This window comes from Poecile atricapillus, chromosome 13 (genome assembly GCF_030490865.1).
Source record: "Poecile atricapillus isolate bPoeAtr1 chromosome 13, bPoeAtr1.hap1, whole genome shotgun sequence".
NCBI classification, from domain to species: Eukaryota; Metazoa; Chordata; class Aves; order Passeriformes; family Paridae; genus Poecile; species Poecile atricapillus.
In genome coordinates this window covers 337,501-363,701 of record NC_081261.1, presented here as the reverse complement: position 1 = coordinate 363,701, position 26,201 = coordinate 337,501, and the positions used below count along the sequence as shown (strand labels likewise).

At 52.5% G+C, this 26,201-nt stretch overlaps 1 protein-coding gene across 1 annotated transcript in view; it reads right to left on the bottom strand.

Moving 5' to 3' along the window:
- The window catches only part of PPP2R2B (protein phosphatase 2 regulatory subunit Bbeta), a 47,765-nt gene that overhangs the window by 6,774 nt on the left and 14,790 nt on the right, over positions 1-26,201 (bottom strand). The window contains exons 2-4 of the mRNA XM_058849188.1: positions 7,237-7,334; positions 5,918-6,083; positions 4,605-4,717 (exon numbers count right to left, since the gene is read on the bottom strand). Of these exons, the coding sequence (XP_058705171.1) occupies positions 4,605-4,717; positions 5,918-6,083; positions 7,237-7,334 (377 nt within the window). The remainder of the gene's footprint in view (positions 1-4,604; positions 4,718-5,917; positions 6,084-7,236; positions 7,335-26,201) is intronic.

The following is a 26,201-nucleotide window of genomic DNA, read 5'->3' as shown; positions in this document are numbered from 1 at the left end:
CTGGCCCAGCACAGCTCGCAGTCAGACCCTGGGCGAGTTCCTGTCCCCAGCCCGGGCTGACACCTGCAGCTCCCCAGCACAATTCCCTACTCATTCCTACATGGCAGCCACTCACAACCACACAGCTACAGCAAACTCTTAAGCCAAGAATGTTCTCCTCACATTACTTCAGAGCCAAATCCTGGGGAGACTTTTTTTAATGTCTGGGACTTGGCCTGTCACCAGGTAAAACCCCACAAGAGGGACAAACCTGGTTATCCATGAGTGGTTTGCTAAAGCAGGGATTTTTATCTGCTACAGTGGCAAGAATCTGCACTGAAGTATGGAAACCAGCATGCCCACATGCTGCAAGTTCCTGCATAAGGGTATCAGCAATGAGGATTTAACTCTGAAAGCACTGAAACTCTGAGGCAGGAGCAGTGAGGAATTTGCTGGGAGCAGACAGTGAGCTCATTCCCCAGCAGCAGCACAGGGGACCCTGGCTCGGGACAGCCCAGCCAGGTCTCAGCCAAAGTGGAGACCAACAAATGGGGCAATGTGACAGCAACTGGAACTGGTTCTTGTGGTTTTTTGAAGCAGGCACAGGCCAAGACAGCTTCTGCCCAGCCCGCCAAGATCAATCAGCAGTGCCACAACAACCCTGAACAGCAGAGACCTCCTTGTGCATACCTGCTCCAGCTCCAGAGCTCCAGCTCCAGAGCCCACCTCAGGGCAGGCTCTGGTGTCACACACACTCATTATTAAATGGTAATTCAGTGTAACAAAGCACATCAAGTACACACAAAGACTGTCAAAGAAAATAAAACACTAATAAATTCAATTACTTTGTTTCAGGAAGGGGGGCAATGCCAGTCACTTTTCATTTAAAACAAAGCAAGTCTTAATCTGATCCCTGCTTTTAGCAGGCACCCCCTGCAGAAGACATCCCACTCACTCTGAGCACACATGACACTTGATTCCTCTCCCTGTGTCTGCTGGAGGCTTCCCCTGCCCTGGGTTAATGAGACACTAATCCTTTCTTGAGCTGTGAAATTCATTTTCCTGATGGTTGGGATGGAGAGAGCTGGCATGTCCCTGCCCCTTCCCACCACTGCTACTGTGCATCCTCCTGCCACCGGCAGTCCCGAGAGAAGGGCCATGGCACAGGGGACGTGGTGTCAGCAACTGCCCCTGTCCCCATCAGGCTTCCCCTCTCATGGTCTGTCACTCTGACTGGCACCAAATGCTCCCTGCAGGAAAGCTCTGTGTGGCCGAGCCCTCCATGTCATCCACAGTGCCACGATGGACATGGGCAGTGGAATCCCAGAGGTTCAGCATTTCCCAGGAATGCCTCATCCTCTGCCCAGGAGTGTCACATGGCAGCAGCGTTAGCAAAGCACAGGTCAATATATGGGGGAAAGGATCAAGGACTTGGCTCCTGGGATGGCAGAGTCACAAACCCCCAAAGCACAAGGCCCACCCGTGTCAGGTTTGGGTTGCCCCTTCCTGGGGGCCAGGTGGGGCCATGGAACTCCCACACAGCCCTGCAGTGGGATGGGACACAACCACCTGCACCCAATGTGAAAGCAGTGCTGGGAATCCTCATAGGACACACCAGAGGCCAGAAATTCCCAAAGGGTGTGAATGTGGCAGGGCTGGCTGCACTGGGACCACTCACACATTTCTGTGCAGTGGACAGGAAGACTTTGCTGCCGGTTACCTCCATGGAAACCCTCTGGGCACAATGGACTGCACTGGACTTACACTGAAATCCCAACCTGAGCCAGAGCAGTGACCATAAAAAATCCCAATAAATAATTCATTAGGTGTGAATCCCCACCTTGCCAGGGTGAGCAGCTGCAGCCACAGCTCTGTGGTTACCTGACAGGTGTGGCAGAACTGGCCCAGGCAGCTTCCCCTGCCACCTGCTGATGGGCACCAGTGTGCTCACCTTGAGCAGGGAACTGGTCTGAACTGGCAGATGGGGAGAGTTTTTCTCGCTCCTGGGCCTGCAGCAGGGCACACATTTCCCCTGTGACAGCTGCCCAGCAGCAGTGGCAGGCCAGCACAGCGGGCACCGTGCAGCCCCGCTCCCCCAGCCCCCCGCAGCACGGCCAGGGCTCAGCGTGCTCCACAGCATTTGCTCCAGTGGGATTAGTCCAGCTGAAGCTCGGATTGACCCCAGCCTTGGGTCTCCAAGAAGGAAGCTGTAATCCGGTCCCTGGCAAATCAGGGAGCAGAGCAAGTGCTCAGGGATAAATCCAGAGTTTTCCACCTGCCCCAGTGGCTGAGCTCCTCCGGTAGCTGAGCTTTTTCAGGCAGGGAATGTTCCCCAGCACTCATTTCCTACCTACATAAGTTACATTCTGTGACTTCCCAGTGCCACCTCAAGCTCAGCATTTTGCAGACAAAATGAGCATCAAACACGATTTTCCTGGCAGACTGACAACTTCACACTGCTCACAGCTTTGTCACATTTGACCTGCCCTGTGACATTCAGAGGGGACCTCCCTGCAGGAGGACAAAGCTGCTGCCTCACTGCTTGTCCACACAGCTGATGGAGCTGCTGCTTCCATCTCTTGTCCTGCCTTGTCACTGAAATGCTCTGCAGAATGTGTACAAGGAAAAGAGGCAAATCTCTTTGCTGAGGCAGAAAGGCAGCAGACCCAGCAGACCTCCTCCAAGGCATCTCCCATCACAGGCACTACAGGACTTCTGTCAGGGGAATCTGATGAGGGGGCACAGCACAGCCTCCCGGCAAAACTGTGCACAGGGGCCAAGAAACCTGAGTGTGTCGGCCAAATGGGAGACACAAACCAGGATTTATGATGGAATTTGCTGGAACTGAGAGAGCCAAGTGGCAGCTCTTACGAGAGGGCTCTGTGGCAGCCACGAACACGAAGACACAGGCACAGAGTGGCCCTGTGGCACCGTCCCAGCAGTGGCTCTTGGGGTGTCACCCCAGACTGCCCTGACTGTGAGGGACCAAAGCAAACACATCCTCTCTTTGGAAAGGTTTATGTCCTGGGTATCACTTGAGTCAATTATCTCCTGCATACATCCCAAGGCACAGGTACAGGTCAAAAGGCTGCAGCTGTTAGACTGGGGGTGATTCAAATCAACAGAGCTCTTCTAATGATAGTACACACCTCACTACACAGCCTGAGCAGAGTTAAATGTCCCTTTTGCACTATGTGAGTTAGAAATTCCTCAGAGAATGATGCTCATCAAGTGCATTTAAACCATTAAACCAAATGGATGAGAAATTTTGGCAGCAAGGTGAATTTAAAACCCTTTTTCATTTGTCTGCGGTTGAAAATTAAACCATGGATGAATGTGGCTTTAATTTAAAGCACACCCATCACAGGACAATTACACGTCAGATTTACACCAAGCTACAGCTATGTAAATATCTTTCCAAGTAGAATCATCAAAACATTAGATCAAGTGGGGCTGGTGGAAGACTCCTCAATCTTCTGTTCTCAGGGACCACAGGCACTGCACAGCAGATACCAATAAGCATCACACCGAGCACTTGAGACGTGTTTGAGCTCCCAGTGCCCTGCACTGCCCGCCAGGAGCAGGAATGGCAGCAGCAGACACCAAACAGCTCCTCAGGCACTGAGCCATGCACCAGGTGTGCATGGGCTGAGAGTCAAACAAAGGCTGAAACCTTCAAGGCAGTAAATGAACTCCAGCCCTGTTCGGTTCTCTGATACTTCAGTATGACTTTCGACAAGGGAGAAAGAAATCCCAGGGCCTTCCCAAGGTGTTTGACCAGAGAAGGAAGCACCACCTGGGATAACACCCTTAACACTGCTGCCTTTCCAAATCCTGCCTCCCAACCTGCCAAGGGCTGACAGCCCCAGCTCCAGCAGCCAGATGCCGAGCAAACCTCTCCAGCATGCTGTCAGCATGTTAGGCTGGAAATGCTGCCTGGAACATAATAGCAGATACACATCTACATGAAACAAATGCTCTCCTGCTCTGTAAACAAAAACACTGCCAGTCACCAGGAGCAACCCTGTACAGAGACAAGAATTAACTGCCTGCCCAGGGTTCTCAATGGCTATATGCACAATGGAACTGGGACTCACAAAGCGAGACAAGCACAATCATAGTAACAATTTTATATGTATAAATATAAAACTCACAGGTATTCAAAATTCTGACAGGGTGTTAATAAATTACAAGCTGGTCTGGTCCGATTAATGTAAGGACCAGGAGGAAAAATCATTTGGAGAAAGTACTTCTGGTCCTACAGCAGCAGCTACATTTGGGAATGCCCCAAGCTGGGAGAGCTTCTGCCCTGCCTCACCACTGGGATGGGCCCAGCCCGTGGGGCAGCACAGCACCCTACACAGATCCTACCAGACCTGGGACACAAGGCAGTGCTGGCAGCACGTCTGCCCAGCATCAGCACAGCCCTGGCATCCACGGCAGCTCTCTCCTGCATCCCCATGCACCAGTCACAGCACCAGCCTCCAGTACCAGGATGCCCTTTGACATCAGCCATGGCAGGATGGCATTGCAGGTCCCACGGCACACAGGTGACACCAGCAGCAATTTTCATCCCAGACCCCGCAGGGAACGGCTCCTCAACTGCCACAGACCCTCACACTCACCCGTAGCACGGTGATCATGGAGGGGTCTCGGAGACGGCCATCCTCATCCTTGAGGTTGTACCCCTCTGGCCTCTTGTCCCGCTCGCTGACCTTCCATAGCTTCACAGTCTTATCTGGGGGAGGAGAGAGGAGAGCATCGCCGTGGCCACTCCCTGAGATGGACACACCATGGCCACACTGGCCAGAAAATCCCCCTGTGCCCCCAGTGCACACGCTGGAAGTGCTGATAGATGGACCTGTGCCCTGGACTCACCCCCGGGACACGACAGGGCGCCTGTAGCTCAGCCAGGGTCACGCTGGCATTCCCCACCCAGCACTCCCTGAAGGCAGCTCCCAGCCCCTGCAGCTCCCTCTCTCCTCCCAGTGCCACTGAGCCCCCGCAGAAAGAGCACCAGGAACACGTGGGGTTATTCTGAACAATGGGGCTCTCTTCTCTCCCTCCTGGCAGGCACTCCATGCATAGTTTATCATCACTTCCACCAGGTTTCATACAAAACCCCATCATCCATCTTCATTTTCTCTTTTACACAGCAACTCCAAAGCAGTGACAATTAATTTTGTTTTATTAACGTGCTCTATTTTGGGGGGTTCACTATAAAATGTTAGTGCAACAGTAAGAATGAAAAGAAGCAGCATAACACAGGAGTATTTCCAAACTAATTGTTTCAATAACCTGCCTGCATATGGAACACCACCCAAATTGAAGGGTGATATTCCTGCTAATCAAAAAACTATTTAAAAACTCAATTAACAGAGCATTATGCTGTATAATTAATCTTCATTGCATTTCAATGATTCTCCCCCAAACAAGTTTAATAAGTCTTTGAATTGTATTACAATGATCAATAGAGTCAATTCTATAACACAAAGTAAGTTGGTTATGGAAGATAATTAGACCCCTCCTTTTCCCCTGAAATAATTAAGTCACATCCATCTTAAGGTCCCATTCATCCCAAGTAATATTCCTAGATCCTCACGATATTTATCAGAACATACCATGGAACTGCTGAGCTGAACACAACTGCAAACTGAAACAAAACACCTGCAGTTTGTCTTTAAAAAAAGAAATAAAAATCCCAGGATCCCAAGAATAAAAACTAGAAGTCATCAGCAGGGCAGAAGCCTCCCTCTCTCCCTCAGAGGGAGGGGCTGCCATGAAAAACAGCTGGTGCACAGGGACTGAGCTCTGCCAGATCCATTCCCCCAAGACACCAGTGTTACCCTGCAGGGAGGGTATTTAAAAATATTTCCCCAAAGAAACACCACAGATTGTGGCTGGGGGTGGGAAGCAGCGGGACAGCTTGGCCACATACCGTTGGTGGAGAGCAGGAAATACGCCGCGTTCTGCTGGGGCAGCCATCGGATCTTATTGATCTTCTCCTCGATCTCCAGGCTCTTCAGGTAATCGAACTCTGGCTCGTGGCTCTGGAAGGTGCTGTAGACATTGTACTCTCCCCGGCGGTGGGGCTGGTTCTTGCTCTGCGAGGGACAGGGAGGAGCTGGCTCAGGGCACTCTGGGGCTGAATGCCCAGGCACGGCCTCTGCTGACACCACACTTGGTGTGCTCGGTGGGAATGGAGCAGGAATTGAGGAGAAATGGAGAGGGAACATAGCAGGAATGGCTCCCACCCCGTTGTCTGTCCCCAGTGAATGGCTGGGACCGAGTGCCAGCTCCTGCCAGGGGCTGCACCCAGGCACAGAGGAGCTGCTGGCAGCAGCCACAGGCACAGGATGGGCAGCCTTGGTTTGGGTGGGTGGGTGAAGCCCACCACCACATGTCCCCTTGAGCAGGAGCTGAGTGGATACATTCAGAGTGATGCTGGGGACATGAAGTTCAAGAAAAGCAGTAGAGTAATGAGTAGAAATAGTAGAAATGAGAGGAAAAGGAGAAATGAAATAGTGCTGGAAAGGCTGATGAAGTGTCTACATACGTGATGGTTAACCGCTGAGTTCTCTTCAGCATATGTAGACATAATTTTAAAGCTTTAACTTTGAGAAAAATTTAAAATCATCATTGGGCCATGACATATCTCATGCCCAGGTGTGATGTATTCCTTCCTGCACAGCTGAGGACAGGTCCCGCTGGCTCAGGCCAGAGCAGCTAACTGGAACAGCTTTGGAGATGGTGGGGACCATCCTAGGCAGCAGGAGCTGGCACAGCTGCCCCAGCCAGGCTGGCCAGGTGCCCACCAGAGCAGGGCCATGCTGAGGGCCAAACAATCACTTCTCCAGAAGGCACAACCTCCAGCTTCCAACAAAGCATTTGCTAACACTTCCTGGGCAAAGCTTTAGAAGGGAAACATAATTGTTGTATCCATCTATGCTTTCCAGAATTTTGGTGGTGTGAGGGGTTCTTGGGGTGGTGTCATCTCCAGTTGAGAGTGAGACTCATCTCACTCTCAGATGTGCTGCCTGAGCCCTGTGACACCTGGAGCAGAAGAACGCAGGCAATGTGATGTTTGGAAGGTGTTTGGCAGGAGGAAGTCTGGCCCTGCTGATGTTAATAGCTGTTTTTCAGCTCGTAGTATGCCAGGAGAGCCCTGAGCTTAGGAGTGACACAGGCAGATTAGGGAACAGCAGGACACTTCACTTAAAAGGATAAAATGGGCTTTTTGCATTCACTGGCACTTACCTCCTGCTCCCGCTGAAATATTACAACCCGGCCCCCCTTGTCCCCTGTTGCCAGTAACTCTCCAGTGTGGTTGAACTCAACTGTGGAGATGATGTCAGCTGGTAAAGAGAAGACAAAGACAATTTAAGTATCTGCAGCCTCACTTGCACAGTCATTCAGAAAGCACCATGCCCGGTACAGCTCTGCATGCCTTGTCATTGCTCTGTACCTGTGGCATCTCCATAAATTCCCAGTTTTCCATCATCTCTAACACTAAATGGACTCGGCATTTTGCAACTACGCTGTCATGAACCCAGACCTGCCTGGTGCTCCTGCCCCCCTGCCCTGGCCTGTGCCCCAGCACCGGTTCCAGTGGGATTTCCAGGGACTGTGCCTGTGTTAAATGCAGCCTGAGGAACTCTGTGAGCAGCAGGGCTGGGCAGTACAGCACGGCACAGCATGGCACAGCATGGCACAGCATGGCACTGCACGGCACAGCATGGCACAGCACGGCACTGCATGGCACAGCACGGCACAGCACGGCACAGCATGGCACAGCATGGCACTGCACGGCACAGCATGGCACTGCACGGCACAGCAAGGCACAGCATGGCACACAGCATGGCACACAGCATGGCACACAGCATGGCACAGCATGGCACAGCATGGCACAGCATGGCACTGCACGGCACAGCATGGCACAGCACGGCACTGCACGGCACAGCATGGCACTGCACGGCACAGCATGGCACTGCACGGCACAGCACGGCACAGCATGGCACAGCATGGCACAGCATGGCACTGCACGGCACTGCACGGCACAGCACGGCACAGCATGGCACTGCACGGCACTGCATGGCACACAGCACGGCACTGCATGGCACAGCATGGCACAGCATGGCACAGCACGGCACAGCATGGCACAGCATGGCACAGCATGGCACAGCATGGCACAGCATGGCACAGCATGGCACAGCACGGCACAGCATGGCACAGCATGGCACACAGCATGGCACAGCATGGCACTGCACGGCACTGCACAGCACTGCACGGCACTGCACGGCACAGCATGGCACAGCATGGCACAGCACGGCACAGCATGGCACTGCACGGCACAGCATGGCACAGCATGGCATAGCATGGCACAGCATGGCACTGCACGGCACTGCACGGCACAGCATGGCACAGCACGGCACAGCACGGCACTGCACGGCACTGCACGGCACAGCATGGCACAGCATGGCATAGCATGGCACAGCATGGCACAGCATGGCATAGCATGGCACAGCATGGCACTGCACGGCACTGCACGGCACAGCATGGCACTGCACGGCACTGCACGGCACTGCACGGCACTGCACGGCACTGCACGCTCCCCTCCTGCCTTGGGGAGTTGCCCACACCCCTTGGGGTGACACCATCCATTCCTGGGACCTGGGGAGGGCTTGGTGCCAATGGTGCCCCTGGCATCTGATCTCAGCACCTGGCTGATGGGCAGATCTTGCTCCCACCTGGCCCTTGTGCCACCCTCTGCCTGGGGTGGTGCTTTGCCTTCACCCTCAGAGGAGAGGGCACAGACAAATTAAGATACCTTTGAGCTTTCTCCCTGAGCTCCCCAGCTAGAACAGCTGAGGTGACCACATCGACACTGCTGCTTTCCTCTGCCCATTGCTGAATCTACCATCACCTCCCAAGGGAACTAAAAGTGATGCCTTTCAGCCCTCCATCAGCTGAAAAGCCACTGCACTGGCACCACTCCCCCACAGACCAGGGCACCATCTCCAGTGTTCTGGGCTCAGAGGCAGGAGAAGCCAGGGGACACACAGAGACCTGTTACTTCAAACGCTTTAATCTGCAGTGTTTATACCCTGGAGGCAACGCAGGCGGGAGCTGCTAATGATTGGATTCATTTGGCCTATTTTTAGAAGAATGTCAGAGGTTAATTCCACAGCAATTAATGCCCAACTGGTGCTCACCCACTGCCTGGGGAGCCACACTTCACCAGCATGAAGCTGGGGAACTGGAAGAATGATTGCAGCCTTGGAGCCTCAGCACTGGGTGCAGGATGGATCCTGTGATGAACAGCCCTTGGCCATGACAGCTGCCAGCTCACTGCTACCATTGCATTCCCTGCCCTTCTCACTTGTGCAGCAGCAGGACTGGCAGGGCTCAGGGCTCAGGGCTCAGGGCTCAGGGCTCAGGGCTCAGGGCAGGGCCAGCCCCGTGCTGGCCATGGCTGCCAACACTGGCTGTGCTCACAGGCCATGGCACTGCCTGGGACGTGGCCACCCCCACTGGGAGCCCTCTGAGCACCGCTGTGCTTCCTCCTGGTTCCTCCTGTGTGCTGGCTCTGGTGTGTGCCAGCAGAGAAAGCCTCAGAGACATAAAACCTGAGCCATCCCCTCTCCCTCCCCATGAGTTTTATCCCAGATACAGACTAGAAAGCTACTTCAGCAAATGAGAAAAGAGAAAATGCAGCAACTGGCCCAAGCTTCTAGAGCAGCTCAGAGCACCACTGAGGCTCTGTCTTCCAGGACACCAACCCAGACAGCATCCACCAAACACACACTCCATGCTGTGGCATCACCCAAAAAAGGCACCTCAGAGCCCCCTGACACAGCCGTGGACTCCCCCAAACAACACCTCTGTGCCCCAGACAGCATCCCAGCTGAACAAGAGACTCCAGGCAGCCTGGAGAGTCAGAAGAGACAACCCATGCTGGCAGCGTGGGCCACTCACCAAAACACACCACTGCTCACCACACACACCAGCACTCACCAGCACTCACCAAAACACACCACTGCTCACCACACACACACCAGTGCACACCAGCACTCACCAAAACACACCACTGCTCACCACACACCAGTGCACACCAGCACTCACCAGTGCTCACCAGCACTCACCAAAACACACCAAAACACACCACTGCTCACCACACACACCAGCACTCACCAGCACTCACCAGCACTCACCAGCACTCACCAAAACACACCACTGCTCACCACACACACCAGCACTCACCAAAACACACCACTGCTCACCACACACACACCAGTGCACACCAGCACTCACCAGCACTCACCAGCACTCACCAAAACACACCACTGCTCACCACACACCAGTGCTCACCACACACACCAGCACTCACCAGTGCACACCAGCACTCACCAAAACACACCACTGCTCACCACACACACCAGTGCACACCAGCACTCACCAGCACTCACCAGCACTCACCAGCACTCACCAAAACACACCACTGCTCACCACACACCAGTGCACACCACACACACCAGCACTCACCAGTGCACACCAGTGCACACCAGCACTCACCAGTGCTCTCCAGCACGCACCAGCACTCACCAGTGCTCACAGGTAAACAGGGCTAGACTTGCTAGCACTGAGCTAGAGAGCTCCAAGGCAAAACACTTCATTCCTTCCCATGGAACCCACGTGCCTCGTGGCCATCACAGCCAGTACACTGTGCCAGGAAGGGTTTAACCATCTCCCAGCACTCAGGAAGGATGAGGAGTGCTGCAGAGGGGCTGAGCTCCACTCTGGCTCACAACAGTGGGGTGGACTGCAGCCAGGCATGGGCAGCACCTGGCAGAGATCTCAGTATTTTGGAGTTAAAGTTACGGAATGAGTACTGAACTTCTTCAGATCACCTGCTCTTCTGTCTTGTTTGGCTCTGAACGTTGGTTAAATATCATTCCCATTCAGCAAGGTTGCACAAGCACCACATTCAGCAAATTCCTCCCAAAGGGCAGGACAGGCATTTTTAACACCTGTTAGAGGCTGAGGAGGGACACTGGGACAGGGCAAATTCCATCTGTGCTGCTGGAACCTGTCCACCTCACTACAGCTTGTGACACTCCTGCAGAGCCAGAACCCAACTGCAACTCCATGGAATGGCCATTGGGTCCAACACAGGTGAGAACAAACACATCCCTGGTGAGCTATCCCAAAGCAGTCTCCTGTTCCCCAGGTAACTGCAACCGCTGCTGCCAGGAGCCAGAGCGAAGTCAGACACCTTCAAGCACTGAAATTCTGTGTTTGGCACAAAGTCTGGCTCAGCAGCTCCCGCTCAACCCTGGCTCACACAGAGGTTTTCATGCCTGCAGCAGGTGATGCCTGCCCTGGAGAGCATCGCTGTGAAGCCATGGGCTGAGCCTGGTGTCACTGAGCCGCTGGGTGACGCTGGGAACAGGCTGGGAACTGCTCCAGCAGCAGCCAGGGCACTCAGTGGCTGTGGCTGGGCACTGCTAACGTGCACCTCATAATGAGACACGCTTCCTTCTAAAATTACTCACTTGAAAATGTACCTGTTTTGCTCTATTTAATCCTCTCCATTACCAGCTGCCGGTTTTAGGTCATTCTCTTTTCAATGAATTAAAAATAACTTCGTGTGCTGCAGTGAGGGATTTTTCAGACATGATCTAATGCACCAGCCTGTGAGCAGAGCTGTGGTCTGAGACACCAGGGCCAGGCACCACAGACACCCTCATGCCACCCCAGCCCAGCTGCCCATTTCCACTGCACCCACTGAGAAGGGGTTCCAGCCCCACAGATTGCCCCAGACCTGCTGCTTACTCATGCCCATCATCAGGACTTCAGACACGGGTACCAACAGAGCCTGGCTAACAACACCTTTCATATGTTAAAAAAAATACCCCAAATATTAAAAAAATCCCTCTTCTGAGTAGAAGTATCCAACCCAAGCCCAAATCCACCAGAGCTGACAGAAGCATCATTCCTCCAGCACCCATGGGCTGGGCACTGGCTCTTTTCCCTGGTGTGTCCAGGCAGCAGCAGCCTGGCACAGAAGAACATCCAGAGGGCAAATGGGGGGGTCCCACGGAGGTAACAGCTCAGGAGCACAGAGTGGCACCAGCTGCTTCCCAAAGGTGTCTCTGAACAAAGCGGGGTCACTCGTGGCTGCTGTGCACCCCACCTGCTGCCCTCAAGAGACCTGGCAGGGTGGTTACTGGTGAAAACACACATGTATTTGTGTTGAGATGATCAATAATTTATGCCCATTTCTCTGAAGGTTCCTTCAGCAGTTTTGTGACAACAGAAAGGAAAAAAACCTTGCCTGTTTTTTGCTTTTCATTTCCTTCATCACCTCCTACACACTCAGTGCCCCAATGCGGGAATTTAAAGCAAACAGTTTCCATGGAGACCCAGCCCGCCCTCCTCCTTCCCCTCCCATCCTCCCTTCCCTCGGCATCTCTGTGCCTTCACGCTCTCATGCTAAAAATATCCAAGATGGGATTTGATTTCCGCCGTAGCAATACAGTTTTATCAGAAAAATGGGAAATTTACAACACACCCCCCTCCCCCTCTCCCAGCGTGGAGGAAGGCATGCTCTCTGCCAGGAACAGAGAATGAATCTGTTATTAAAAAGAAAGAAGATAAACTAGGGAAGCTGCAGTCAGTGCTGAGACCTGGACCCCTGGAGCAGCCTGATCTGCAGCAGGGAGCTGCCCTCACAGGCACCCCTCTCCTTCTGCCACCAGGGCAGGGGCTGGGAGTCGCATCCCTGCTCCTGGAGCTTCCCAAGCATCTTGTCCTGGCTCCCAGAGCATTCCAGGCACACCATTCCCCCTCCTGGCACATCCCACCCGCTCCAGCTTCAGCAGCAGCTCTGTGCAGAAGGACCCTGGTGCTGCCTGTGCTGCTGGGGTGGCCACAGGACACCAGGCGTGTGCCAGCAGCACGGGATGGACACAGGATGACAGCCCAGGCCAGTACAGCCACTCCATGGTGCCAGCGACATCCCTGGGCTCAAACCCACTGGGCAGAGGGTGCCCCAGCCCTCACAGGGCTCTGCCTACTGCCTGCCCTCCCGTGGAACATGCCTCCTTTGGGGTGAGAAGTGAGAACCAGGTCTGTGACCACACACAATCATGGAATCATTCCTAAAATCAAATCCAACCACTCCCCCAGCACTGTCAAGGTCACCACTAACCCATGTCCCCAAGTGCCACATCTACTCATCTGTTAGATCCCTCTAGAGATGGTGACTCCATCACTGCAGCCTGTGCCAGGGCTGGTCAGCGCTTTCAGGGAAGGAATTTTTCCTCCTATCCAGCCCCAACTTCCCCTGGCCCAGCCTGAGGCCGTTCCCTCTCCTCCTGTCCCTGTTCCCTGGGAGCAGAGCCCGACCCCCCCGGCTGTCCCCTCCTGCCAGGGACTTGTGCCGAGCCAGAAATCCCCCCTGAGCCTCCTCTGCTCCAGGCTGAGCCCCTTTCCAGCTCCCTCAGCTGCTCCTCACCAGCTTTGTGCTCCAGACCCTCCCACAGCTCCGCTGGTCTCCCACTCCCAGGCCCAGGAGCTGTCCTGATGACACCATTGAGCCAATTCCCTCCCCAGACAGAATTCTGCATTTCTTGGGCAGCCCCTGCCCTCCTGTTCCCTTGACCTGCTGCTGTGCTGCCCTGCTGTGCCCACTGAGGCTGGTGCCAGGGACAGGAGGGGTCTCGGGGTGCTGTGCTCGCTGCACTGTCTATAAACCACTCAGCCCCACACACCAAGCCTCCAACTGCAGATGGTAATAAATTGGGAAGCACCATAAATAACAGCAAACCAGGCTGCCAAAGGAAGGATTTAGATCATTCAAATCCCAGGCTATGAGTTGCCAAATCGAGTTTAATACTGATAAGTGTGGAATAATACCTCACCACAACCACATCCCTCATCCCCCCATCAGAGCCCTCAAGAGAGTGATGGTTCAGGGCTTTGCCAAGGAGACAGAGATGTGGCCCCCAGCTGGGAGCACAACCAAGCCATGGCACAATGGCCACTCCCTGACTGCTGCTTGCCCATGAGGGAGAAAGCAAATGGGACACCAAGGGGTCCTGTTAATTGAGAACAAAACCTATATCTGAAACTGCTCAGGTGGATGAAGAAAGCACAAACAGATAATGAAAAATTAAGAGGCTTATGAAGGAAATGTCTGGTAAAGGGAGAGCCAGAGCACGAGTCCACCCAACCCCCTGTGAAGGTCTCAGTGCATCCCACTTCTCTGCATCCCACCACACCACGGCAGAAGATGGACTCTTGAGCTCAGAAAGGGGTTTTGAAAAGGACACAGACCTTAGAATTACAACTGAATAACGCAGCACAATCTTCAGCCTCTGCAGGATGACTCCCAGGTCTGACCCTCAGTGACAGGCTGTGGGTCCTGCTTTGCTCAGGAAATGGTGAGACTCTACATTTCACTGTCTAAGAGACCTCTTTGGTCTCCCTTTCTGTCTGCCTCTCTTAAAACAAGCAAAAAAAGAGCTAGCAAAGTGTTTGCTCTGAAAGGCACGTGCTGTCAGTGATGAGGAATTCATGTCCATGGCAGGGCTTTACGTGCAGTTTGATGGGAGCTGTGGACCTACCAATGCTCAGGCCTGGACACAGCAAGGCACCCTGAAGGAGCCAGAACCTTCTCTCCCCTCTGTCAGGCCAGATTTAACCCAGCACAGCCGGCAGAGCAAGAGGCTTTCAAAGACTGGAATGCAAATCTCTTCCCTGCCCATGGAAAAGTGCTCGAGAGGGGACTTCAACAGCAGGGGGGACTTCAGGGCCCCTCAGTACAGAAATGGCAGCTAAAGAGGAAGAAAGTCCAGGCAAGGCCATGGAGCTGAAGGGGAAGTGGCATCCAAGTTCCACCAGAACAGGGCTAGAGCAATGTGCAGGGTAATGTGGGGAGCCTGGGCCATCAATCCTGCCCCAAACCGTGTGGTCCATGGCAGGGGGTGTGAGGAGGGATGGCAGGGGACAGCAGAGGTTAAACTGTAATCCAATGGCATGAAAAATCACATGTGATTGATCGGCATTGATTATCTCCTGCTGAGGTGAATGATAGCCTGGGGAACAGAAATCAATCCCACCACATTCAGCCCAGCAAGGCTCTGGAGCAGCAGCAAAATGCCCTGAATCACCACGGCCTGCTGACAGCACGGAGTGAAGCACAGCAAACCATGGTGTGGCACATGGCAGGCACACAGCACGGCATGGCACACAGCATGGCACACAGCATGGCACACAGCATGGCACAGCATGGCACACAGCATGGCACAGCATGGCATAGCATGGCACACAGCATGTCACACAGCATGGCACACAGCACGGCACAGCATGGCACAGCATGGCACACAGCATGGCACACAGCATGTCACACAGCACGGCACACAGCATGGCACACAGCATGGCACAGCATGGCACACAGCATGGCACAGCATGGCACAGCATGGCACACAGCATGGCACACAGCATGGCACAGCATGGCACAGCATGGCACACAGCATGGCACACAGCATGGCACAGCATGGCACACAGCATGGCACACAGCATGGCACAGCATGGCACACAGCATGGCACAGCATGGCACACAGCATGGCACACAGCATGGCACAGCATGGCACAGCATGGCACAGCATGGCACACAGCATGGCACAGCATGGCACAGCATGGCACACAGCATGGCACACAGCATGGCACAGCATGGCACACAGCATGGCACACAGCATGGCACAGCATGGCACAGCATGGCACAGCATGGCACACAGCATGGCACACAGCATGGCACAGCATGGCACACAGCATGGCACAGCATGGCACACAGCATGGCACAGCATGGCACAGCATGGCACACAGCATGGCACACAGCATGGCACAGCATGGCACAGCATGGCACACAGCATGGCACAGCATGGCACACAGCATGGCACAGCATGGCACAGCATGGCACAGCATGGCACACAGCATGGCACAGCATGGCACAGCATGGCACAGCATGGCACACAGCATGGCACAGCATGGCACAGCATGGCACAGCATGGCACAGCATGGCACACAGCATGGCACAGCATGGCACACAGCATGGCACAGCATGGCACACAGCATGGCACACAGCATGGCACAGCACAGCATGGCACAGCACAGCATGGCACAGCATGGCACACAGCATGGCACATGGCACACAGCATGGCACACAGCACGGCACAGCATGGCACACAGCATGGCACAGCATGGCACACAGCATGGCTCAGCATGGCACAGCATGGCACAGCATGGCACAGCATGGCACACAGCATGGCACACAGCATGGCACAGCATGGCACACAGCATGGCACACAGCATGGCACACAGCATGGCACAGCATGGCACAGCACAGCATGGCACAGCATGGCACAGCATGGCACGGCACAACACCTGCCCAACCCTTTCATCCCAGTCATGCCAAGGCTGTGGTGCAGGAGGGAGGACAGGCTTGGTGAAAAAGCACCATGCCCGAGCACCTCCCAGGCTGGGGCAGGCCCATCCCTCGGCCCTGTTCCCTGTCCTGTGCCCTGTCCTGTGCCCTGTCCTGTTCCCTGCCCTGTTCCTGTCCTGTTCCCTGCCCTGTGCCCTGTCCTGTGCCCTGCCCTATTCCCTGCCCTGTTCCTTGTCCTGTTCCCTGCCCTGTTCCCTGTCCTGTTCCTTGTCCTGTTCCCTGCCTTGTTCCCTGCCCTGTTCCTTGTCCTGTTCCCTGCCCTGTTCCCTGTCCTGTTCCCTGCCCTGTTCCCTGTCCTGTTCCCTGCCCTGTGCCCTGTCCTGTGCCCTGCCCTATTCCCTGCCCTGTTCCCTGCCCTGTTCCTTGTCCTGTTCCCTGCCCTTTTCCCTGCCCTATTCCCTGCCCTGTTCCTTGCCCTTTTCCCTGCCCTGTTCCCTGCAGGGGTTGGGCTGCAGTCCCGGCTCACCTGGGACCCCCCAGCAGCTGGGGCAGGGCTGGGCACACTGCTGAGCTCTGCTGCTGCCTGGGTACAGCTCCTCACCACGGCGACATGATGCTGCAGAGCTAGCAGCAGCTGCTCCTCTTCCCCAAAATGGAATAACTCTCCTAGATTGAAGAGCTAAAAATACTGGCACATTCCAAATTTCTCTGCCCTTGTTATAGCAAAGAGTAATTTCATGCTACCCAACCTAGACGAAAGAAACTCCCATCTGGCAGCAACCCCCGTGTCACTCAGCATCCCCCCCGAAGCACCCATTTCAGAATGCCAGAGTGCAAGAATGTGAATTTACATCACTCCACCATCCTGGCCAGGTGTAATTTACTGGAAGTGCTGGGAAGGAGAGCTCAGGAGGAAATAACACCATGGAAGGATTTGGGACAGAGACTCACAGGGAACAGAGGCTCTCACGGCCTCAGGTGCCCGGGACAAGGACATGAGAGGAGTGGGGCAAACACTGCTGCAGAGCCCAGTGCAGCAGCAGAGACCATGCAGCCTTGGGATGTGATGGGTTGGGTCATCGGCAGGAGCAGAATAACGAAACAGAAAAGAAAGTGAAGGGCAGCTTTCAGGCAGAACCACAACTTAGCCCCTAAGGTGAGGAGGTGAACAGAGCAGTAGAGCTGCCTTTGGCCCAGCTGCCCTGGCCCCTGGCCTGACCCTGCACCCATGCTTGCCCATCAGTCCCAGGTATGCACACAACACAAAACTCCTCTGCCTGCATCAAGACAAACAATTCATTAGCTCTTGGATTAATGGCAATTTTTAATTGGTCAGGCTATGAACACCTTATCATGCTGTTACACATCACACCTGTGGTGGTAGAACAGCACATAAATCAAGACAATTAGCCTGGGACCCAAGAATCTCTCTACCAGTGCAAATAACCCTCAGTTTGGGAGGAAAACCAACACCTCCTCTAGAGTGCCCCAGAACACTCTGCTGCCAGGACACCCAGAACAGCTCCACCAGTCAGCTCCAGCACAGCCCCAGCTCTGGGTGGGCTGGGAGAGGTTCACAGGTGCCACCTCCGTTACCAGTCCAGCTGGGGCAGGACAGACCCTCTGCACGTACACCTGAGATAACCACAAATCAAGGTCTACAGGACACAGCAACTTCTTTTAAGAAATCACAGAATATTCTGAGTTGGAAGGGATCTGCAAGGATCCCTGAGTCCCTCACTCAGGTGACTGTCCCATACAGAGATTGAACTCACAACCTTGCATTATGGTGCATTATTTGCACCGTGATCTAACCAACAGCGCTAATCTTAGGGGTTTAAAAGCACACTGGTTGAGAGTTGGGCAATTTCCTAAATGATTTTTTTCTCTATTTACTATTCTTTTCTACATGATTCATCTTGCACGCTCACACGTGCACATCAGGGCAGCCCTCCTGACTGCCAGTGTCCCCACTGCTGGGGCCAGAGGGCAGTGCTGGGGCAGTGACTGGGGCTGGCAGCAGCCTCCCCTCCTGCACCCCCTGCACCCCTGCCCGAGCCTCCCCCAGCCCCCAGCTGCTCCCTGCACCCACTGCCTGGGCTCTGCTGTGCTGCGGGGCTGGCTCGCACTGCCACAGCATTCCAGGCAACTCAGCCCACTGCTCTGTCCCTTGGCTCACTGCAGGATTTACGCTGCCATCCCTGTGCCAAGAGGCTTAGAGGCACAGCAGACACAACCTCCTCAAAATGGCTGATTTGGGCTTAGGAACAGTGATGGAAAATCCAAGTCCATCTGCAAAATATACCCTTAAAAAAATGAGATTTTGTAAAAAGCAGCTGAGCATTGATCGAGTCTCCACCCTTTCCACACTAAAAGCTTTAAAAACTCCAATGATTTGTGCCACAGAACTGTCCGGGCACTTTTCAGGCATGGGCATAAAAACATAAGCAATCCAAAAGTGGCCTGGTTCCAAAATACCTTTTGAAAACCTGTGATTTCCAGGGACATCATTGGTTGCTGAAAACCTGAGCATCTGACACGGGAAGCAGGAACTCACAGATGGTAACAATACTGAGCTCTTTGTATTTACAAGACCTTTATCTGCAGCAGGAACACAAAAGCTGCTTTTCTCAGAAGGTAACACTGTGGTGAACACCGCAGCACCAGCTCTGACCCTCAGCAGTACCTGAGTCCTGGGTTTGATGTCCCGGTTTGTCTTGCAAACCCAGGAAATCTCAGACGCTCTCCCACTTTAGACCGTTCTTACAGACCAAGGGTCGGTGTGCAGACACTGGGATGGATCCTTTCCAACACACTTCGTGTGCCATGCAGTCTGTCTTTCTGGTCATCTTGCTGCAGCCATCTGTTAGCTGATCAGCAAAAACTATTGACTGTTTAAAAATTTTAATTAGAAGTATTCAAACGTCAGCTAAGTGAGTAAAATTCAGAAGCAGCAAGCTCTGCTCTCACATAGAGCAGCTATTTTCAGCTTACAACCCAATTTTGTTACCATCTTGCTCTGATGACATCCTCTGTCACATTATTCCAGTTTGATGCCCCTGGAACAAGCCCCTTGGCTGAACACAGGAGGCACAACACGCACCTACTGTGACAGAAGCTTCTCACAGAAAGCTGGCACTGAGTTGCACAGTGGGATCCACACGGGATCACAAAAGACATCGCACACGTGGAGACCCCAGCGAGGGGTGCCCGTGGGCAAACCTGGGCCCAGGGTGGCTGCAGCAGCTGCGAGCAGCAGGCTCAGCCAGGGAGGCAGCAGCAGGACAGGAACACAGGGGGCTGGCAGTGAGGAGCAGTAGTGGATCAGCAGTGAGACACCACGGGCCTGGCACATGATGGGGAACGGGGGAGGCAAATGGGGAATGGTGCTGACAGAACATGAACACCTTGTGCACGGGGAAACAGAGCCCTCTCTGCCATAAACTGCCTCTCCACAGCGAGCACCCACGGAAGCCGCACCCATCAGAGTGGTGGCATTTGAAAAATTGTTCTTAACGCTCCAATTCCAATTCTATGGGAAAGCAAACACACCAACTCTGTGCAGACAGTCCTTAGCATTTGTTGCAGAGATTTGAATTTAATCAGCTAAAAATGGCTTAATCCAACATCTGGGGCTGTACTGAGTAAGATGGCAGCACAATGGGACTGGGGCAGGCGGTGCCACCCAGAGCACTGGGCTGTGCCACCCCCACCTCAGTACCCACGTCTGGGCAGACAGGATATTCCACTGACACCAGCCCCCACAGAGCTCTGCCAGCAGCATTTCCCCTGTCCCAGCCAAGCCCCACAGACCCCTCTCTGGGAGCTGGCATGGCCTCCTGGCACACCCCACTGCCCTCCTGGTTCCCTCAGGAGCTGGTGCCACTCGGGGTCCTCCACGGGGCTGTGCTGGCTCCAGAGTGCCAAGGGCTCAGTGATTCCTGGGCAGGCGGCTGCTGACAGCTTCTGCCTCCCGTGTGGCTCAATGCCACTGCCTGCCATGGCCCCTCCACTCCCTGCTGGGGCACAAACCCTTCACAAGGCTGTGCAAGAGCTCCCCATAACCCCCAGGCCCTGCATGGGGCCAGACCACAACAGATGCTTTATCTGCTCCCTCTAAAACTCCTTACAAATGATATTTTCTGCTTTAACATTTCCTCCCATGGAAGACGGATGTCTGTGCCATCATTTTCAATCTGCTCCTGGAAGAGCTTGTCTCAAGACATTTTCCTTGCAGTATTTTAATTAAACTTTCTTTCTTTCAATTTAGTGTTGGGTTCATTAAGTGACATCCTGAACCACTGAAATGAATTGCTTAAAAGTGATTTGTGCAGCAGCTTGAAGGAGCAGATTGCAGCTATAAATGAGCCTGTCTTTGAACTTTACAAGTTTTGCTGCTTGGGGTGCAGAAAGCACCCAAATGCTACAAGTCCCTGGGGAAGCCCAAGGTCCCTGTGGGCAAGGCAGCATTCCTGCCTCCTGCTGGTAAGTTACAGACAGTGAAAACCACTTGTTTATAAACTGAAAGTGTAAATAACAAATATTTCTGCTTGAAAAATAACAAATTTCTACATACATCTATCTTTAGTGGAAACAAACCCCTTATTTGTTACCAGGAATAAACTCTGGGATGTTAGAGGCTTCCAAATGGAAGCATGGACATTCACTAGATCCTGTGAAAACCCTCTTCCAGTCAGATGGGATTTAATTAAGTTGATTCTGACAGGGAATTAAAAGCCTTTGCTGGAAGCTCTTTTTCTGGTGTCAGGGTTGTATCATTGAAGCTAAACATGGTGCTTCCCCAGGCAGGATCGGTGGAAAATATTTTTGATAAAACTCTTGGGCTGAGAAAATCTTGACATTGTTAATCCACCACAGTGGACAGCAGGGACCAGAGTCGGAGCTGAACCTGGCTGCTCCCAGTCAGGTCTTATCATCAAGAGAAATCAGCTGGAGTGCATGGAAAGGTGATTATTCTAAACTAGTGGCAAATGTGGAGCCAAGTGCAGAGGCACACAAGAGGCCAGGCAGGGCAGGGAGCTGCCCCTTGCCCAGATGTGGCAGCTGTTCTGCCAGCAGCTCCACCAGCAGCACAACAGCCACAGCAACAGGCTCTGTGAAACACCCCATTCTCAGGCCACCAGGGTCCCTGTTGAGTAGTTTGGGGTTCTGCCTCAAATCTGCTGTCACAGGCTATGCCTGATTCTGCTTCAAGTGATTGCCTGCCTGGCATTGCTGCTCCTGTCCATGGGAATGGGGCTCTCAGCTTTTGCCTGGAGCACAGCAGCTCCCAGCATCAGGCAGAGGACACAGCTAGCACAGGACAGCACTTGGAATGGAGCTCTGCTCAGTGGTGAAGATTGTGACTCCACTTTAATCACAGGTGAACGGTGTGGCACCGAGGCATAGCAATCCTGAACACAGGGCCATTACAGACATGAGAAGAGTGGGGTGAGTGTGAAGAGTGCCTGGATGCAGCAGGAGAAGGGTTAGTGAGTGTGTCTGCAGCACACATGGTCAACATCCAGTAGATATTACAACATCCAACAACTTCCACTGAAAAGCTCCAGTGATAAACAGTATGTTGTCTTACAGACCTCACCTTCTAAGAATGAGAAGCTGGGTACTTCATCTCTTTTCCTCCTCATGTTGCAGGTTACTGGATGTTACCTGACATCAGGCAATGCTGTTTCTATATGCCATCCATGGCCCACCCAATACTTATCCAAAGACAAGGCACTGGGCTTGCCTCTCTCACGCTCAGCCTGCTGAGGTTCACCAGGAATGAATCGCTCTCTGGGAAAGGCCATGGAGCGCTCTCAGCTGCCTCGGTCACACACAGCTTTAGCTCACAGCTCCCCACCCCGATGCAGCTTCACCTCTGCTGACCCCAAATGTCACTGCCAGCCCAGACAGGCCTTTGCAAGTCTGGTGGTGTCCTGGAATGCTGAGGGGTTTGGGACAACCTCTGCTGCAAAGAGGGGCCAGCACCACGAGCACTCTCACACAGCCACCTGGGGTGGCACATCCAAACACCGCATCTGACAGCGGCTGCCGCCAGGCAGGGCAGCAGCAGTGACACTGACAAGTGACATGCTAGCCACACCACATCCTCCTGACACAGGAACAGCTGCCATCAGCCACGTTTGCCTAGCCTCCACCACGGCAGGGAACGGAGAGCTGGAGAATCATCCGATGCTGTCAGATTCCAGAGCAAGGCTTGGGGCAGAGCAGTCACTGCCACGGCCCCAAGATGAGACAGGGCTTCCCCCCAGGGATGGGGGACACTGTCCAGGGGGCACAAGGAGCAGCATCACTTCCCCAAAACAGCCATCACAACAAGAGAACTGCGGACACTCAACACGGTTCAGTCCCTGCCCATATGCCCAGGTGTACACTGCAAGTAAGGGTGTGGACTTTAACAGTTCTGCAGGGAAGCTGCTTCATATTCTGATAGAAATCTAGGCATTATTTAATTCAAAACAGAAAACAAACTGCACCGTGGGCTGTGAGCACGTTTGGGCTTCATTCAGAAGGGGGAAAACTGAAAACACTAATTAACCCCAGTTGTTGGAAGAATGCCCTGCAGAAACATGATTCAGAATGGGTCACAAATCATAAAATAATAATAATAAAAAAAGCCACAATGCTCTGGGGACATTAAGCGATTACAGAGAGTTGTTATTTGGCTGATTTTCACACTTCATTAGCATGTGCATAATTTAACAAGTGAACGTGCTGAGGGCTGGCAACACATAAGAGCCACTTTCTTGAAACACGAACTGTAAATTGGGACACCACAATTACAGGGCTTGTTTTAAATCATGATGGAAAAGCAACAGACATCAATTCCATGCCTTCAGCAGAAGAAATGGATGTTCAGGGACCACAGGCCAAGCAGAGAGGTGCTATGAGAAAGTAGCTGCCCCTTTGGACGTGGCCCAGAGAGCCCAGCTTCACATGACTGGGAGCCACCTCATTGCCATTTAACACAGAATTAGGTAAATCTGGATAAAAACAACACCATTAATCAATCTGTGCCTTTCTACTGCTCCCACTTGTCTGGCACTCACCACAGAGCAGTGGGGACAGCACTGAAGCAGAGGGAGGACAGACTTTGGGAGTTACCATTAGAGCAGGCAACCTTCCAGCACACTCATTCCCTTCCCACAGGGAGAAACAAGGGCAGGAAACAAAGGCGATTTATCAGTACCAAGATGGGCACATCACATGGCAGGGGCAATGCCAGGATGAACCAGGCTGGCAGCCCACAGGCATCCCACTCCAGTGGCTGTGACACTGGGGAAGCAAAGGTTCCACAGCCATCAGCCATGGACAGGGTCACCCTGGTCCAGCAGCCCAGGGCACGTGTTGGCCATGGCAGGGCTCCCACAGCACCTAACAAGGCTGGGCAGACACAGCAAGCACGGGTGTCCAGCACAAGGACAAAGGGATGGTTCAGATGGGGGAGAGACAAGACCTTTGGAAGAAAAAAAAAAATCTCTTGCTCCTTTTGCCTCACAGTGTGTGGCAGCCACATCTCCAACCACTGCTCCAGTTTGTAATTTCCCCGTATTTTAACAGAGGTTCTGTTTATGAAACTGCAAGAGGATTTAGTACTTATGAATAATGCCATGAGGTCTGGGAGATGTTTCTTTATATGATTAACTGACCACAGGTCATTTGTTTTACAACAAAGAGGCTCAATGATCCATGCACACTGATTTATTCAGCCCCTATGTAAGGCAGTGGCTGACATCTTCCTGGCACCCATATCTACACAATGATGGGAGGAATGCAGACTGTGAGAGCCTGTACTCAGTGCTCTACATGACAGTCCATCAGCTGGGGTAGAACTGATGGGCAGGAGCCCCAGATCATGGTAGGGGAACCCAACTGGCACTCCAGGTTTCACAGTGAAGCACGCCAGGGTTCTGCTTTCAGGCTCTCCCTAGCACTCGGTTCACTGGGGCATTGCTGCATGTTTCACACACATTTCTGATTTCAGATACAATATTTGCTGCAAAGACAATGGGTATTACAAAATAAACTGGGGGAATCAATAAGCACCCTGTCTTATGGACACCCTTAACACTGCTTGCTGATGAAATACTGCTGCACTGAAACAGTGTGTGAGAACTGGCAGGTAGATTTCACTCTGAATAGAAGTGGAACTGACAAATGTACTGTAATTGTCCAAATTAAACAGCTGATGGCAAGTACCTTGCATCCTCCAGGTACCACATATTTTCTCTCCATAAGCACTTGATTTTGATCAGTGTTCCAGGAAAGGATGCTGGAAAGGTTACCTTCCTTCTGAATCTGGCTCTTACTAATTGAATAGGAAATTATATGGCTGCAGAAGAAGTCTGAGTTTCTCCATCCAGTGAAACACAGAAATGCCTGGATTGGCACTTAATGTTGTTTTGTTTTGCTGTACATAAATAATGAGGAGTGAGGATGCAGTACTTTGAAGTTGAACTTTGGACTATGAGCAAAGCTACAATGCGAGTAATAAATTATGCAAAACTATTTGCACTTGGAATGTTAATGTTTCAAGATGATGCAAACAGGCACTTTTTAAGCCTCTTCTAAAAACCCAAAGAAGCCTTGGGACCAAACCATATGGTTTAAGTCAGCGGCCCATAGCAAGCTTAATGCTTCTGCCAGCCAGCAAGGATTTGGGCAATTAGTTTATTAATGTGTTTATGTAAACAAAGAGAAAAAAGTTGGGGAAAGTCTCATCCATTTCTCTCTGCCAAACTTATTGAGCTTCATCAAACAGAGAAAATGCAAATCTAAAAAACTTCGAAACCAAACAAAGCCCCAGCCATCCCCAGCACCCTGACAAGCAGAACTGGTGATCCCATCCCATTACAGGGCTGAGCAGAGTGGTGCCTTACCAGAGTCATGAGGAATGAGAGAAATGGTCCCTTCCAGCATCAAGAATCTATGGAACCTCAAGCAGAAAACTACCATATCACTTATAGTTTGTTATTATATATCCCTGACTCAGGACAAGGAATAGCTAATTATCCTAATTGCTTCTGCTTTGGGAATGGGTCCTTTACACTTGGATAAAGGTGCCTATAAACAGCAGCATTTCTGCCTGCTCAGGCTGCAGGTCAGGTTTTATATGCTCTGAGAAGATTAACTTTATTCTTAGCGAAGAATTTAATTACAGGAAGCGATTAGCCAAGTGCTCCCAGTCAATACAGATGCAGTACGAGCTGTGCAGGAGTGGGCACCTTTGCTCCTGCGCAGGAAGTCCAGAACAGTGACATTATTGCAAAGCCATTTGGGTTTTAAGTGACACCAGCCAGACCTGGATCTCCACAGGCCAATTACAACATGCTGACTTAAGCAATATTCAGCAGGGCTAGGAAGGGGGAAACTAATAAAAAGACAGTAGGAGGCTGAAAGTCCATTTTAAAACGCAGGAATACATCAGTTTATAGACTTGTTTTCTAATTGCAACACTGCAAAAATCAATGGCTTTTGGAAAGTGAAAGAAACACAGCAAACTGCTTGCAAACTCTGCTAGTCAGAAAACAGCACTTGCTGATGAATATACTGTTTTCTCTGTCTTTTGGAGGATAGGACAAAAGAATGCCATGAATACTTCCCATCTCCTGTAACCCTTTCCACTGCATTTAAATAACTGCAGCTATTCACTAAGCAGGAAAAAAACATAGTTTAAAATACCTAAAATAGCCTTCCAGCCTCCAAATAGCACTGCCAAGGACTAACAAAGGCTAAATCTGCCAAGCCAGCC